This window comes from Oncorhynchus keta, chromosome 17 (assembly GCF_023373465.1).
Source record: "Oncorhynchus keta strain PuntledgeMale-10-30-2019 chromosome 17, Oket_V2, whole genome shotgun sequence".
Taxonomy (NCBI): Eukaryota; Metazoa; Chordata; class Actinopteri; order Salmoniformes; family Salmonidae; genus Oncorhynchus; species Oncorhynchus keta.
Window position 1 is genome coordinate 24,125,415 of NC_068437.1, and position 17,947 is coordinate 24,143,361.

Here is a 17,947-nt window from a genome sequence, read left to right on the forward strand (position 1 = left end):
GAACTTATTCTCAACTGGCTTACCTGGTTGAATAAAGGTGAAATAAAAAATAAAATAAAATTTTAAAATACTGTATGTGGGAATGTCTTATGTCCGTCCTACATGTAGTGTTGGTACATGGAATATTCCTCAACTGCATATATCATAAATTGCTATTGCAAATAGAAGTATTATGGTCAACAACTGACATTTTAAGATATTATTTTGACAAACACACTATGGTGCTTACAATTCATTCTCTATTGTCATAGATTTGGTGGGCACTGTCATCTGTGATCTTTGTGATATGACTTTCTTTAAGCACGTACTGATGAAACTGTCACTTAATATTTTTTTCTTAAAGTCTATAAACGCTTTACATTCATTCACTCTGTGATAGGGTTGGATCCTATATGCTACTTTTATTATTGTCCTGTAAATGGTTCAGTGACTATAATTTAGGCTGTGTGTGTAGAATGGGGCATTAAGGAAATTACCTTTATTACTAAATTACTACTAGATTATAGTGATAAGGAAAACAGCATACACATTTGGCTTGTGTATTAATTTGCCTATAACTAATCAGAATTCCATTATTTTTACATAAAAAAAAGAGAATACTTCAAAATGAGAAGATCCTGCCATGGAAAAGGCGACTGTGTGGACATAAAGTGTAAAGGAGGGGAAATAACTCCCACCATGCAGCAGGACACCTTCAGCTGTGGGGTCTTTGTAATGCAGGTTTGGTAGTTATATTTTCAATAATGAATGGTTAGCTGTTATGTGAAAATTAGGTCAAAAATTATATTTTATTCTTTGGTGTAGATGGCCAACGAAGTTGCACAGAACTTCCCCAACATGCCCTCCCAAATTGATATGAAACCTCAAAAACACATGGAGCAACTGCGAAAAGAAATGGCTGAGGATATACTAAAAATGTCTGGTATGAAATGACATTTAATTCAGAGTAAATGTCAATTCTTTATTTTTATGTAGTTGTGTCGGACAGCCATATGTTCAGATCATGCCAATGATTTCTGAGTTCAACAAAGCCAACAACTGCTTGTGTGCCACTGATAAAGAACCTGGATGTTGCCCAAAGACTGACTGGGTTAGTAACTTAATTTAACATGTTTATAATCTTTTGATAACAGACAATTTATGATATAACACAATCGATGGCTAATTCGTCATTCGACATACTACATTGATATTTGATATGATTTATAACGTGTTTTACTTTGTATGTTTTAGATTGAATGTTTTGCGTTCCAACGGTGGTTCCATGTGCTGTGCTCAGGAATGAAGACACAAGAGTTCAACAGAGTAAAGAACACAAACTGGAAGTGCAGTCGGTTGTTGTTGAAAACGTATGCTATACCCCATCCACACTGAAGAGGCTCTGACATGTACATCAACCAGGGTTAATGTATGCTGTACCCCATCCACACTGAAGAGGCTCTGACATGTACATCAACCAGGGTTAATGTATGCTGTACCCCATCCAAACTGAAGAGGCTCTGACATGTACATCAACCAGGGTTAATGTATGCTGTACCCCATCCACACTGAAGAGGCTCTGACATGTACATCAACCAGGGATAAAGAGGAAGTTAACACTGTGAAATGTTTCATACTTATTTGAAGTTAAGTGTCTGTTGACATGTTGGAAAAGATTAAAGGTGTACAATTTCTGTTTAATTTGTCAATATTACATTTTTATTCATTGATTTACTGGCCACCATTACTGTGGTTACATGTTCAGTATATGTATTGACCAGCAAACCCACTGCAGCCTACCTCACCAACTCACTCTCCATCCCTGCTTTGGATAATTAATAGCATGACTCTCGTACTTTGCCCTTTTACTTTATGGTTGATATTAACGACGAAAGGAGATATTATCTGTCTCTCTCCTATTGTGCACCACTGTTAAATACTGTAGAAAAATAAAAAACTGGGAAAATAAGTCATTATTATGGATAAATATGAAAGAAAATGGTAAACACAACACTGGACTGAACCCCCTAATTGTCAAAATAATATTAATGTACAACAATATAGAAAAGACATAACTAGAGGTTGTGCAATATGAGTGTATATTCACTGCACGCTTCTTAGGTGTGTAATTGACATGACCAAAGTGATTTTACAGTACACAAGCAAGAGTGTGCGATATAGAAGGGTACATTCTGCACCATGTTTGAAGTCAGTAGGTCACATGACCAAGGAGCTTTTGGAATTTTACATTTGGAAAAATTAATGTAAAGATTGTGAGATGAAAATGGACAAACTAAAGGGTGTGCAATATAGAAGGGTAGTCAGTGGACATTCTGAACATTGTTTGAGTCCAGTAGGTCATGACCAATAAGCTATTGAAATAAAAAATGTTAATAAATTATTTAAAATAGTGCAAGATGTAAATTGACAAAAAATAAATGTGTGCAATGTGTGTCTATGCCATCGGGTTAGCTAGAACCAGTTTTGAAAGTTTTAGGAGTAGTGGTTAAATAGCTATTGACATTTGAAAAAATGGATTTGTCACTATGTTGACGGTCCCTAACTGCTGTTGGTGGACGTAAGGAAAACTACAGGCGAATATCCAATCTGAAACTGTCTTTATACAATCTGCTAGCTAAAACCATATGTTGGTTCCCACCAAATAACACAGCCACGAAACTACACAAATGAGCTTTTTGGTATTAATTTAAGGTTGAGGGCATAAGGTGAGCAGTGTGGTTAAGGTTAGGTTTATAATCAATTGTAGAAATGGGCGGGGTTTAGCCATAATTATGACTTGTGTGGCTGTGTTAAATAGTGATAACCTTGTATGTTTGTGTGGCTAAAATGTGATATACAAACTTATTTCAACGTGGTTAGAAATAGGCTATATTATGTTTTAATTTGAATCCATTCCAGGGTCAACCACACATACACACACACACAGGGCAGGGCACGTCATTGTTGATAAATGATTCCGAAACCCATTTGTTATTGTTGCAGCATCCTCTATGCTGAGTTACTTTTGCCCGTGGCTACTTGCGCTTTTGAACATCGCTTCGGAGGCTGCTAGCCCATCTGCAGTAGCAGCTACATGTATGTAGAGGAGCGATGATGATGCAGGACCTATGAAATTACTAGGCTACTGTCTTTAAATCAAGAATGGTGTTAACCTTTTGATCACCAAATAGATAGGATGCTGGATCTTATCCGGTTTGATATCAGTGCAATGCTTGATGATCTGTTTGTGTAGGCTACATCAGGAGCGTTTGTAGAATATTCAATCTCTATAGTCTATATTTGACAGGCAGGTGCTTGTTTGCTGCGATGGTTCGGATGATGGAGTCTCAGTGCGAGTATTTCATGTATTTCCCCGCGGTGCCAATCTCCGACCTTTCGGACCCGGCCCGTTACAGAACCTTACCCCGGCGCAGTCACCTCTACCTCGGCGAGACGGTCCGCTTCCTCCTGGTGCTTCGGTGCAGGGACGCGTCCAGCGGAGAGACACCGACAGGGCCGGGGATTGGGATAGTGGGAGGCGGGGAAGGTGTTGCTGGGTTCGGCTCGGAGACCCCAAGTGTCCGGGTATGGAGGGAGCTGGCCGGTTCTTTGTGCGCCGTGGCCAGCGTCAGCCCCGGAGAGAGCAGGCATCGGTCGCATCATCTCCACCACGATTACCAGAGCAGCGGGGACGAGGGCACGGAGGAGGCCGAGGATGAGTACGGGGCTCCGGCTTTGACAGGCAGGGTGGATGCGAGATGCCGGGGCTTCAGGGACTGCAGGCCGCTTCTCATCCACAACAGCACGGGGAGTGGGGTTCGGGAGTTCCGCAGGGCGCCGTTGCAGGTATGGTGATCATTATGGGTTATGGGGATCGTTATGGGTTATTTGGTATTGTGTGTGTTTGTTGTGTAACTTTGGTGTCCTAGATTCTGGTATGAACATTTTTGATAGGAATCTAATTATGTTTTCTTTCTTTCTATATGCCCTTCTAAGGGAATTCATCTCTGTATCTGCCCCTATCGGTCTGTTCTGCACTAACCCCTTACCTTAGCTATATTTACTCTGACCTGCTCTCACAAGTCACCTCAGAATGCAAACTGACAGGTTTTTTGTTTTTAACGGATGGCCTCTCATCTCTATTCTGTAATCTGCATCATAACATCAACACCCAGCAGCACCCGCACTGTATATTGGCTGACATACTGGGAATTTTCTTATAAGCCTCATATTAGTGTCAGTATAGAAATGATTTCTGATTCCTACTTCTATGATAGAAACTGACATGACATCATAAGGGGTTGGTTGGTTGGTTGTTCAGTCAAGAGTCTTTCCTACTGGCCTGTGGAGATGTGTGATTTATATGGGCTAGGTAAAGTCCCTTCATTTGAATGAGTATCATAGAGTTGTAGCTAGCTAGTAAAGTATCAGCAGCAACATCACAGATCACACTAACTAAATCCACTACTGTACTGATGTCTCATAGGCATAGAGATCAGAAAACATCTGCAGTATTTGTGTCTGCCGCTGTCTTTTGTTGACCCCGTGACAATAGTGTGTGTGTGTGTGTGTGAGGAGAACAATAGGGACTCCCTGTGTTGTCTCTTAATGACTGACTGAAGATGGAGAGGCATTTTGTGTAACAATGACCTCTCTCTGTGATTGCAGTAAATAGAGCATGGGTAATGTTCACCCTCTCTCTTTCTCTGCCTCTTGTCTTCTTCCATCTCTCCTTTTTTTCTTTCTCCTGCTCCTTTTTTGTCTTCCTTTTCCCCTCTTACTTCCACCCTACCTCTCACTCTGCTGTCTGTCTGTCTCTCTCCCTCCCCCTTTCTCCCCCGCACTCCCCCTTCTTTCTCCTCTAGTCTCCATTGGACGAGCCTGTTGTGTTGACTGATGAAGTCATCTTCCCCCTGACCGTGTCATTAGACAAACTTCCCGTCGACACCCTCAAAGTCAAGGTGAGAGGTCAGACTAAATGTGTCCCAAATGGCACCCTTTCCCCTATGAAGTGCACTACTTTTTATTGCACTATATAGGGAATATTCCATTTGGGATGCAGCCTCAGTGTTCCATTAATGCTTTACATTTTGCGTAAAGAAATTGCATTCATACAATAGTACCCTTGGAAGGCTTGGTTTTAGATCAAGTGTGAAAAGTGAACAATGTCAGCTTTTAAGGGGCTCATTATCTGCATATTGTTTGTGTGTGTGTCCAGGTGATGGTGACAGTGTGGAAGAGGGAGGCAGAGAAAGCGGAGGTTCAGGAACATGGCTACCTTAGCATCCTACAGCAGCGAATCCCCACACACACCTTCAGACAAGACCTTAACACCTTCAAAGCACAGGGTACAGAAAAATACACACACACACTTGTCAACACCGCATCACTGACAAAGCCATCCTACCCTCTCTTTGACCATATCAGATATGGATATGAATCCGTTATCTACGTCTATTGACTTAATAAAGCATATCAGATTTAATTAAGCACCCCCTCTCTCCTCTCTCCTCAGTGAGCACCACTCTGACAGTGCTACCACCCCCTACTGTTCGCTGTAAGCAGATGACTGTCTCTGGGAAGCATCTCACTGTGCTCAAAGGTATGAGGGCCAGATGGCCAGTACTGACAACTCATTTGAGAGTCAATACTAGTTCCACTGATACAATAATTGGATTAGATAGATGGCTCAGATTGATGTTTCTTAAACTACTGCCTCCTGCCCTTATTTCTCTTCTCTCAGTCTCCTATTCCCATTTCAACCCTTTCTTTCCGCCTCTCTTCTATTCTCTCCCCACTTTCCAGTATTAAATGAGTGTTCTCAGGAGGAGGTGACTGTGAGGGACATCAGGATTCTGCCAAACTTCAATACCTCCTACCTGCCCATGATGCCAGATGGATCTGTGATGCTTGTCGACAACGTGTGGTACGACTTTGTGTGTGAGAGGGAAAGGGGGGCGGGGGTCTGTGTATACGTGTAACTGTGTTATTTGTGCATTGTGTTGACTGGACAATGTTAGTACCCTACATTGTACGTTGGTGTCCACACATAGTGTATTTACTGGTACATTAAATGATTGTCTTCCTCACATCCGTGTTGTTATATATCCTTCCAGCCACCAGTCAGGAGAGGTTGCCATGGAGTCGTTCTTCAGGATGGAGAGTGTAGCCTGTCGACTACCCAGCATGCTCAGTGCCCTGGAGGAATACGACTTCCTGTTCCAGCTGCAGCTCAGCGACATGCCCCAGGACGACTCCAAAGAGGTGTGTGAGTGAGTGAGAAGCCCGTCTTCCCCAATTAAGGTGCCACCACCCGGCTGTGGTGTGTATGTGAATATGTTTTTTTCTGAGTTAAGTTAAAAACACTATGCAGAAAGACATTTCTGGTTGCTGAAATTCGAATAGTTTGCCTAATTTGAGTTTCTGACAAAGCAAGTATAGTGTAGAGAATCCTTGTACCATCTAAACCGCTGTGAAATATTTTTTCCATAACCAAAAAATATTGTATTTTCAGCTGTCTGAATCTTGTGTACAAAATTCAAAGTAAAATACGCAAAAAACGAAACTTAAGAAATTGCGCACATAGAACAGATTGACCACTTCTTATAATTGCTTTCAATGAGAATTACAGAACTATAACTCACATTTCTATCTGAATTTGGTCGGTTCCCCAAAAAGTAACTTTTGCTACTTCAGAGTGTGATGTGTCACTATGTGTTTATTCAGGGTCTTGAAGTTCCTCTAGTAGCAGTGCTTCAGTGGTCAACTCCCAAGATGCCCTTCACCAACTGCATCTACACACACTACAGGTGCCACTGAATTGCATGTTTGTTGCATGTGCACAATGTCACTTCACTACTCATTTCTGTCTGGCCTACAACTGTTTATGATGTTGCTACCATCCACCCAGAAACTTCAGTTTTCTTAGATTAGTTTAACTCTCCTCTCCTACCCTTCCCTTTTCTCTCCTTCATCCATCCCACTTTCCCTCCAGACTGCCCAGTATCCGGTTGGACCGTCCCAGGTTCGTGATGACTGCCAGTAGCCCCAGCACTGTGCAGACCAAGGACCACTTTAGGGTCAGATACACTCTGCTCAACAACCTGCAAGACTTCCTGGCTGTACGTCTGGTCTGGACACCCGAGGGTGAGGGGGGTGTGTGTGGAGGCTCTGGACAGCCGAGGAAGGAAGATTCCTTGACAAATGTACAATCATTGTGACCAATTAGTTTATTAAGTTGTTTTTGCCAATGGTGATGGGTGTCTTATTTCTGTGAAGAACAGTTTTCAAGCACCTTTTCATTTGCTCAGTTTCTTCTCTCCTTTCTACCCCCTTTCTCCTCCTTCACCTCCCCCTCCAGGTCGTGGGCAGAGTGAGGATGCAGCGTTGGGGGCTGTAGTGTGTCACTCCCCCCTCAGTAACCTGGGCCACTGTCGGAAAGGCTGCACTCTCTCCTTCACTGTCGCCTTCCAGATACTCAAGGCAGGACTCTACGAGGTACAATACACACGGGATGGGGATACACTGTGTGTGTGTATTCGCCTATTCGGGTGTGTCTGATGATAAAAAACATTGTATACTGAACAAATATGTGAAGTCAACATGTTAAGTTTTGGCCTCATGTGTCATGAGCTGAAATGAAAGATCCCCAAAATTTGACCTATGCACAAAAAGCTTATTTTCAAAATTCTAACTAACAGGTATGTAAACAAATTTGTGCACAAAATAAGCTTTTTGTGCATATGGAACATTTCTCCGATCTTTTATTTCAGCTCATGAAACATGGGATCAACACTTTACATGCTGTGTTTTTAGAAATTTTGTTCAGTGTAGTAAGAATCATTATTATTATGTTATCCTTTCTCCTCTCTCTTTCTCTCTCTATAGCTGAGTCAACATATGAAGCTGAAGCTGCAGTTCACAGCATCTGTCTCCAACCCACCCCCTGACGCCCGCCCTCTCTCCCGTAAGAACCTAGAGAATCTACAGAGTCTATAGAATGGCATGAAGGACAATCTATACACTATGACATGTTAATGAAGGACAATCTATACACTATGACATGTTAATGAAGGACAATCTATACACTATGACATGTTAATGAAGGACAATAGGCTATGATACATTAATGCGTCACGTTTGGAGACCCCTTTGAATATGCATATCGATAATGTTCATCAGAAATTGTGAAAACTAGATTTTTCTGTTCTATTTTTGCTTGTTATGTTGCCTTGCATGTTACTAGACTACTATTGCTATTGTACCTGCATGATTCTAAATGTACAGTGCCTTCGGAAAATATTCAGACCCCTTGACTTTTTCCAAATTTTGTTATTTTACAGCCTTATTCTAAAATGATTCAATAAAAAAAAAATCTCAGCAGTCTACACACAATACCCTATAATGACAAAGTGAGATTTAAAAAAAAATGTTGCAAATACTCATGTAAATGTGATGTTTTTATTATTATTATTTTTTAAATTGAGAACAAAATGACGAAAAAACTGTTTTTGCTTTGTCATAATGGGTTATTGTGTGTAGATTGATGAGGGGGGAAAAAAACAATTTAATCCATTTTTAGAATAAGGCTGTAACCTAACAACATTTGGAAAAAAGTCAAGGGGTCTGAATTCTTTCCAAAGGCACTTGTAACGGTTCTCTTGTGGTGAAGGAGAGTCGGACCAAAATGCAGCGTGTAGATTGCGATCCATGTTTTAATAAACAAACGTAACACGAATCTAAATACAAACACTACAAAAAACAATAAACGTAACGAAAACCGAAACAGCCTATACTTGTGTACACTAACACATAGACAGGAATAAGGACAATCACCCACGACAAACTCAAAGAATATGGCTGCATAAATATGGTTCCCCATCATAGACAAGGATAAACACCTGCCTCTGATTGAGAACCACTCTAGACAACCATAGACTTTGCTAGATCACCCCACTAGCTACAGTCCCAATATATACACACCACATACAAAAACCCATGCCACACCCTGGCCTGACCCAATACATGAAGATAAACACAAAATACTTCGACCAGGGCGTGACAGTACTGTTGTTTTTATTGTATGTTTAATTTTTTTCCTCAGTAGAGCTCCGAGATAACTTTAATGAAAAGCGTTTTTCAAATTAAGCAAATGTTTTACTATTATGAGTAAATTACAAATCCTTTTTTAACATGAACTGAAGGAAAACAAAGAGCAACTGTATCTGTGTTTCTAGGTAAGAACAGTCCATCCAGCCCTGCTGTAAGAGACCTACTGGATAGACACCAGGCCAGTCTGGGACGATCACAGAGTTTCTCTCATCAACAACCATCACGCTCTCACATCATGAGGTTAGCAGGGAGGATACACACACACACACAGTCATTATGTGTCCTCTGTACACTGATTTATTGTATCTCATGCATCTTTAAGCTCATACTGGTGTGTCTGTGTTTCAGGACTGGCAGTGCGATGGAAAGGCGAGCTATCACCCCCCCGGTGGGCTCTCCTGTAGGTCGGCCCCTCTACCTGCCCCCCCAGGAGAAAGCTGTGCTGTCATTGGACAAGATCGCTAAGAGGGAGTGCAAAGTCCTGGTGCTGGACCACATCAGCTAGGAGAGGGAGGGAGGGGTGAAGAGGGAAGGGAAGATACAAGATGTGGGGTGAAGGAGGATGGGGGGAGAGGATAGGGTAGAGAGAGAATAAGAGATAGATAAGATGAATGGAGGGAGAAGAATGTTGACAAAGATAGATGAGCGAAAGATGCAGATCGAGAGAAATGAGTGTGAAGATGAGGGCCTAAGATGTAAATTGAGGATGAGGCAGAAGCCACAGTATTATCTAAATGTAACTGATTTGATCTCTAACACTCATGCTGCTACTGATGTGTGAACTATAGAAGTAGTTTATTCTATTTCTATGGTCAGAACAACAAACCTGTTGGAGTGTGAAGAGAACCCATGTGAAACCATGTCGCCTTCTGTGAGGTCACAGTGGTCGGTTTGATGTCCCTACCCAAACCATAACCCCCACCCTTACTGTAAACATAACCCTTACCTAACTCTAATCTTAACTCTCGCCATAACTGTTAAATTTAAACTTCAATGGGGTGACGTCAGAATTGTGATGTCCTAAGGATCCCGTTTAGACTTCCCTTGATTAATTTCTTATTTAGAACTATCCCTTTTAAGGAGAAATACTACTGTACACTTCTCAAATACTGTGTTATACTTTGCTAAATGCTGCCAGTTATGCAAGCTATACAGAACATTATTGCACTGTACAAACTTCACTGTCCATGATGCCTTTTACAGTGTTTAGCTCTATTTATTATTCTGATCTCTTACTCCCCCCCCCCTTTCTTGGCTCAGTGTCAGTATAGTAATATCAGCAATGCCATACTTTTAAGCTGCTGCTTGTGAAAGCATGTTTTGATTGTTTTTAAAGACTTTTGTTAATATTGACAGTTTAAAATGCTCAGGCACTTTAATTGAAGTCGCTTTACAGTGAATCAGTGCTGCTCCCTGTTGAAACTCTGTGGGATGCATCTCAATAGTCTTAGGGGGTGTGCACTCATCACCTTTCCTCCATCTAAGTACACTGACATTAAGAAACTGGAAAGGTGGAAGCTAAGTCCTAGTCCGCCTCTCGCGCAGCAAAGATGGAGGGGAAAAGGACAGGATAATAGGAGAGGAGGCCACTATAGACTATTGAGATGCAGCTGGTATTATTTTCTGCTATTGTTGATTCCTGGTTTACATTAGGAGAGGAGAGAACTACCTGATCTCTGTATCGCTGCATCTCATCAAGATCATTAAATCCCATCAGCAGCACTACACTGTGTCATTTTAAACTGAGGTGAGTATGTAGTGCCTTCAAACTCAACTCTGGACCTCGAAGCCAGTTCCACTGCCTTTTTTCATCGTTCCCCTCTAATCAGAGACTGATTTTGACCTGGAACACCAGGTGTGTGCAATTAATTATCAGGTAGAACAGAAAAACAACAGGCTCTGGACCTCGTAAGGTATGAGTTGAATACCCCTGGTGTAGTGTATAGGCCAGGGGTGTCAAACTCACACCTAGTGTCTACTGGTTTTTGTTTTTTCCTTTCAATTAAGCCCTAGACAACCAGCGGAGGGGAGTTCCTTACTAATTAGTGACCTTAATTCATCGATCAAGTATAAGTGAGGCGCGAAAACCTGCTGACACTCGGCCCTCCGTGGAATGAGTTTGACACGTGGTATAGGTTATACAATAGTGCAGGGGTACTGAACTCTTAGCCTAGGAGGTCCAGAGCCTGCTGGTTTTCTGTTCTACCTAATTACACACACATGGTGTCCCAGTTGTAAATCAGTCCCTGATTTAAAGGGTAACAATTAAAAAACTGGCTTTGAGGTCAATAGTGTAATGAGAACTGGAGTGCAGTCTTAATGACTATGTAAAAAGACAACAACACCATCAAAGCAGTTGTGTTTCAGTGTTTAAAAAGATTTTTGTAATCATGATTATTATAAACTGAACAAACATTGTGGTTGATAGAGTAAAATCATTATGCTAGTGTGTGCATGTGGCTGGAAGTATGTGTGTCTACGTGAGTGTGTAATCACAGCAGCTCAGATGGCCACACTGTTCTCGATGCGGTCGTGGGACATGTAGTCGTAGGGCAGCTCCAGCTTCTTGTTCCTGTCTGTGATCTCATCAGAAATGGCCCAGAGATCAGCCTGCACCTTCTCCACCAGCCTGCGAGGAGCGCCACTGCTGAACACAGGCTCACGATACTGACACAGAGGCTTCCTAGGAGAGGAAAGAAGAGATGGAGGTAAAAGACAAGATTTTAGTGGATAAGAGACTAGATGTGTGGATTGTACGTAGTTTGCTGTGGGCTGGGACAGTAGGGACAGTGATGAGGTTGCAGGTGGAGTTGATGTCCGGGAAGATGGAGAGAATCTCATCTTCGGTCAACGTGACTTTGGACTGGGGAGGGGGGAGCGTCATGGAGGCTGGACAGTTAGGCATCCACAGGTCAATATCTACCTGGAGGGAACAAGCTCACTACTTTTATAGCTCACTACTTTTCACCAGAGCCCATATGTGTCTCAACTAAGTGAAGATTTGGCCATAAGTACTGTATTTATTGATACAGTTTATTGGTTAATCATGTTGATGGATTGATTACCGAAGTGAAGTTGACGGCTGAGCAGCTGTATATCACCATGGTAACAAACTGACAAGAGTTCTGGTTTGGTTTGGAATTACTGCGGGCAACCTGAAGGAACTGAGAGGGCTAAAAAGGTATTCAGTCATATACTGAACAAAAATATAAACACAACAGGTAAAGTGTTGGTCCCATGTTCCATGAGCTGAAATAAAAGATCTGAGAAATTTTCCAAAATCCACAGAACGCTTATTTCTCTTAAATTGTGTGCACAAATTGGTTTGCATCCCTGTTAGTGAGCATTTCTCCTTTGCCAAGATAATATCCATCCACCTGACAGGTGTGGCATATCAAGAAGATGATTAAACAGCATGGTCATTACAAAGGTGCACCTTGCACTGGGGACAATAAAAGGCCACTCTAAAATGTGTAGTTTTGCCATACAACACAATTCCACAGGATCTCCACATCTGGCTTCTTTATCTGCAGGGTCGTCTGAGACCAGTCACCCGAACAGCTGATGAAACTGTGGGTTTGGACAACCAAATAGTTTCCATCAGTCTGTGCAAAAATTGTCTCAGGGAAGCTCATCTGTGTGCTCGTCGTCCTCAGGAGGGTCATGACCTGACTGCAGTTCGGTGTGGTAACCAACTTCAGTGGGCAAATGCTCACCTTCAATGGAGAAGTGTGCTCTTCACGGATGAGTCCTGGTTTCATCTGTACGTTGCAGATAGCATGTATGGCGTCATACGGGCGAGTGGTTAGGTGATGTCAATGTTGTGAACAGCGTGCCCCGTGGTTGTGGTGCGGTTATGGTACGTACGGGTATGATGGCAATTTGAATGCACAGAGATACCATGAGGAGATCCTGAGGCCCTTTGTGTCAGTCATCATCTGCCATCATCTCATGTTTCAGCATGATAATGCAAAACTCTGTACACAATTCCTGGGGGATGAAAATGTCCCAGTTATTCCATGGCCTGCATACTCAGACATGTCACCCATTGAGCATGTTTGAGAAGCTCTGTATCGACGTGTACAGCAGCGTGTTCCAGTTCCCGCCAATATCAAGCAACTTCCCACAGACATTGAAGTGGAGTGGAGTGGAGTGAAACACCCTCTCATCGCTCATAATTATGTAGGGAGATTTGAACAACACCCCAGAGTGTATAGCGGTGAAGTTTCCTGTTAAGCTATGAATATCAGCTACGTCCAACTTTATCTGCCTATTTGGAATGAGAATCAATGTGTTTACACAGCGGGAAATGCAGAAGTATTTTTCTTTTTCGCTATGATCAGCTCATCAAAAATGTATGGATACAAACTTGACGACAATTTAGCCCACGGTTGAAACTCCTGGACGGCAGTTGTGAGTAGCCTGATTGTCCATTTTACTTTGTCTTGTCCTGTTTTTAGGATATGGTGTTTGTTAACATGTCAGCCCGTTTTTGAATTTGATTGGGCGCCATTTAGGTTAGGCTATTTGATCTGAGAAACTTACACGATGTAAAATGTGTAATTTTATCTCCAGTAGACTACATTGTCTTTCTACCATAGGCTAGATCTGCTACATGATTTGTTAGATAATTTTGGAGCCCCGTGTAGCAATGAGTTTTTCCAATAGCACCCTGGGAATATTTTGCGCCCCTGCCTTTGACAAAGTGGGCACTGCTTATCACAGGGCGGCTTCAGCACTCACATAAAAAGCCCATATGCCACTGGTTGAGAGAAATTGTTAGTGTTTTAGGGCAGAATTAGTCTGTGAGGTTTTATGGGTTGTTGCAGGTGCATCTTGGTCAGCCGCCCGCATCAATCTGCCTAATGGGTGGGGCCAGACTTGTATACAATATAGCTTCAAAAATTATTTCTCAATATTTAACTATACATTTTATTCCCCATCACTACAATATAACGTTGCGGATAAAGTTTGGAAGGAAAAATAGAGATTTTGTTGTAAAAAATATATTCTCCTTTTAACAAAACAATTTTACAACATATCAATATCAAAATAATTTCCATATGAACACATTTTTTATAATTCATTCTAAGTAAAATTAACTTCTCCCCAACTTGTCTCATTGAGTCAGAACAAAGTTTGGCCAACTCAAAATGTGAATTTCATGCGACAAGGCTGTGGAACTAGTTAATAAAAAAATATTTTAGTGTATATTGGAGATATAAAACTGTGCCAATTATCATTCACAGTGCTGCCACTACTACATTGCAAATCATGAATCCAAATACAGCACAGTGGATGACAAACTCCATAACAACAGCAAAGGAAAGAGGAGAATTGAAACCAGGTCTACAGAGACAGAGATACTGACCACTATATGAACACGGATTGGCCCCTCGCAATGAAATAACTAAAAATGATTGTGACACCGCTCAGTCAGAGGCAGAACCAATGGGAATTACAATTTATAATAGAAAGTCTGACATCACTTATCTCCCCACCTGAATTCGGAAGAGTTCTTCTAGAGTTCTTCTTCCATACATTTTATATATGTATTTTTTAAACTTCAATGTAAGTACACTAAAGACGGTAAATACACTGCCCCCAAAAAATAAAGGGAACACTAAAATAACACATCCTAGATCTGAATGAATGAAATATTCTTATTAAATACTTTTCTTTACATAGTTGAATGTGCTGACAACAAAATCATACAAAAATTATCAATGGAAATCAAATTTATCAACCCATGGAGGTCTGGATTTGGAGTCACACTCAAAATTAAAGTGGAAAACCACACTACAGGCTGATCCAACTTTGATGTAATGTTCTTAAAACAAGTCAAAATGAGGCTCAGTAGTGTGTGTGGCCTCCACGTGCCTGTATGACCTCCCTACAACGCCTGGGCATGCTCCTGATGAGGTGGCGGATGGTCTCCTGAGGGATCTCCTCCCAGACCTAGACTAAAGCATCCGTCAACTCCTGGACAGTCTGTGGTGCAACGTGGCGTTGGTGGATGGAGCGAGACATGATGTCCCAGATGTGCTCAATTGGATTCAGGTCTGGGGAACGGGCGGGCCAGTCCATAGCATCAATGCCTTCCTCTTGCAGGAACTGCTGACACACTCCAGTCACATGAGGTCCAGCATTGTCTTGCATTAGGAGGAACCCAGGGCCAACCACACCAGCATATGGTCTCACAAGGGGTCTGAGGATCTCATCTCGGTACCTAATGGCAGTCAGGCTACCTCTGGCAAGCACATGGAGGGCTGTGCGGCCCCCCAAAGAAATGCCACCCCACACCATGACTGACCCACCGCCAAACCGGTCATGCTGGAGGATGTTGCAGGCAGCAGAACGTTCCCCACGGCGTCTCCAGACTCTGTCACGTGCTCATCTGTGAAGAGCACAGGGCGCCAGTGGCGAATTTGCAAATCTTGGTGTTCTCTGGCAAATACCAAACGTCCTGCACGGTGTTGGGCTGTAAGCACAACCCCCACCTGTGGGGGCCCTCATACCACCCTCATGGAGTCTGTTTCTGACCGTTTGAGCAGACACATGCACATTCATTCAAAAGTGACCAAAACATCAGCCAGGAAGCATTGGAACTGAAAAGTGGTCTGTGGTTACCACCTGCAGAACTACTCCTTTATTGGGGATGTCTTGCTAATTGCCTATAATATCCACCTGTTGTCTATTCCATTTGCACAACAGCATGTGAAATTTATTGTCAATCAGTGTTGCTGCCTAAGTGGACAGTTTGATTTCACAGAAGTGTGATTGACTTGGAGTTACATTGTGTTGTTTAAGTGTTCCCTTTATTTTTTGAGCAGTGTATATTAGCTGCCTGTATGAAACAAATTATATTAGTAAGCAATGTTTTACAATTGGTTTAAACAGAATTGTAGTAGTAGTATATATAAACAGTAGTAGTAGTAGTAGAAGTAGTATAAATAAACAGTTTACCAATAAATCTCATCCTGTAGTTGCAGGGAATCTATTCCAGCACTAGATGGCGATGCTCAATATCATAATTTTCATTAAAGGAATGACATTATTTTTTTTTTAAAGAAGACATGTCATGTCATTGTGATGAAGTACTAAGAAGAAAAGGTAATTGATTGAAAGTGATAAGGGTCTAGCAAACTGCATAAGGGGCAACTTGTGGATAAATATGATAAGGGAAAAAATATCACCTCCCCGTCGGGGAATTGAACCCCGGTCTCCCGCGTGACAGGCGGGGATACTGACCACTATACTAACGAGGAGTTACCTGTCTCCCATTAGATCTGTTGACTTTTTAAATTTGCATAAAGTAAAAGGCGTTCAGTATGTAAATTATTTATAGTTGTCATTTTCCAAATAAAACCACTATATGTGGGGAAAGTAATGACACAGGAATGGGATATAAAAATGCTGGTCCATGAGAAGGACAAAACACGTAAAAGTACAACGATGACGGATAACACAGTGTGTGGCCATCATGGTATTCACCAGTTTCCGTAGTGTAGTGGTTATCACGTTCGCCTCACACGCGAAAGGTCCCCGGTTCGAAACCGGGCGGAAACAATTTTGTTGACCAGCTGTCGTTAGTGAAGTGACCAGCTTGAAATGGAAGGTTTCACCGATGCGAACAATTCAAAATGTAACTCGCAATGTCAAAGGGTCACAAAATGCAACTAGATGCTCACGTGAGGGTAGCCTCGTGATATCTCTCAATATTGGCCACCATAAATGTTATATTTTTGTGATATATATATATATAAAACTATAATTGACAAGTATGAGTGGTTTAGGTTCATTTCCCCATCCTTTGTGGGCCCAGTCAAGCAGCAGAATGTACTTTTAGCTGATGTTTACCCTGCAAGCTACTGGCAGAAAATTGTACAGTTGACTAAACATAGTAATAAGTAGACCTAATGTACTTTTTTCTCCAACCCAGGCCTACCTAACAAAGTTAGAAAACATTATCCTTTTTTCATTGTTTGTAATAGTGTTTAATCGCAGTGACAGACATGATAGGATACATTGATTGATGAACCATGTCAAATTGTCTAGCTAATAACAGATCACATCACATATATGTACTGAGCGATGGTCCCGTCAGCCAATACAGAAACGAGGAGAACACTCAGCACTCTACGGGATATTTCCAGGTTCAAACAAATCACCTGGAACTTTTCTGAAAAGTCCAAAGGGGGCACCAAATGGCGTGGGTGGGGCTGTGAAACGTTGTACAGACAAACACATTCAACGGGGGAGGATGTGCAGACTCCCAAGGAGCTCTTCGAACTACTCAAGAAGAGTGGATCAAGCATGAAGTTATTTTGGATTACAGATGTCACTAATTGCGGTGAAGCTGTGCCAAACAACTTCGCTGGAGTTAAAGGAACCATGAAACGTGTTTTATAAATACGTTTGATTGATTTATTGATTGATTGAGGTCAGCTCCACAGTGGCAGGGAAAATAAAACACAGTGAAGTGTCTTGCTTCTGCAGCAGACCAAGCAACCCCTGTTTCAGTGCTGTAGAAGTGAACTTAAATGAAGAACAACATAAGGAGAAAACCATCAATGATGAACAGCAAGATGAAGCTGCAGCTGTGGCCAAGTCAATGCTGAAAGTCTAGGCAGTTTTGTCATTGTCAGCTATGAAGACCGCCCCTTTGTAGGCCAGGTGCTGAAGGTGATTGGAAGGAAATGCAAATCACTTGCATGCAGGAGCATAGAGTGAGGAATGTTTTTGTCTGGCCCCCTGTGCCAGACATGTCTTTCTACTACTTCAGCTCAAGAGCATCTTGGCTGTCTGACACAGACTGGGCTACTTTCATGTCACACTAGTGCAACAACATCAAACA

The 17,947-nt window shown here is 41.9% G+C and overlaps 1 protein-coding gene and 2 non-coding genes across 3 annotated transcripts; 2 read left to right on the top strand and 1 right to left on the bottom strand.

Moving 5' to 3' along the window:
* Positions 1-2,259: 2,259 nt before the first annotated feature.
* Positions 2,260-12,303, top strand: LOC118396668 (trafficking protein particle complex subunit 14-like). Its single transcript, XM_035790999.2, has 12 exons — positions 2,260-3,825; positions 4,845-4,940; positions 5,198-5,327; positions 5,495-5,581; positions 5,785-5,905; positions 6,096-6,243; positions 6,706-6,788; positions 6,974-7,125; positions 7,340-7,476; positions 7,867-7,945; positions 9,216-9,330; positions 9,439-12,303. The coding sequence occupies exons 1-12, from the start codon at positions 3,307-3,309 to the stop codon at positions 9,593-9,595; spliced, it is 1,824 nt and encodes a 607-aa protein (XP_035646892.1). The 5' UTR covers positions 2,260-3,306; the 3' UTR covers positions 9,596-12,303.
* Positions 12,304-16,286: 3,983 nt separating this feature from the next.
* trnad-guc (transfer RNA aspartic acid (anticodon GUC)) lies at positions 16,287-16,358 on the bottom strand. Its single transcript has one exon. It is a non-coding gene; the product is annotated as a tRNA-Asp (tRNA).
* A 228-nt stretch (positions 16,359-16,586) lies between these two features.
* On the top strand, positions 16,587-16,659 carry trnav-cac (transfer RNA valine (anticodon CAC)). The gene has a single exon. It is a non-coding gene; the product is annotated as a tRNA-Val (tRNA).
* Positions 16,660-17,947: the final 1,288 nt, after the last annotated feature.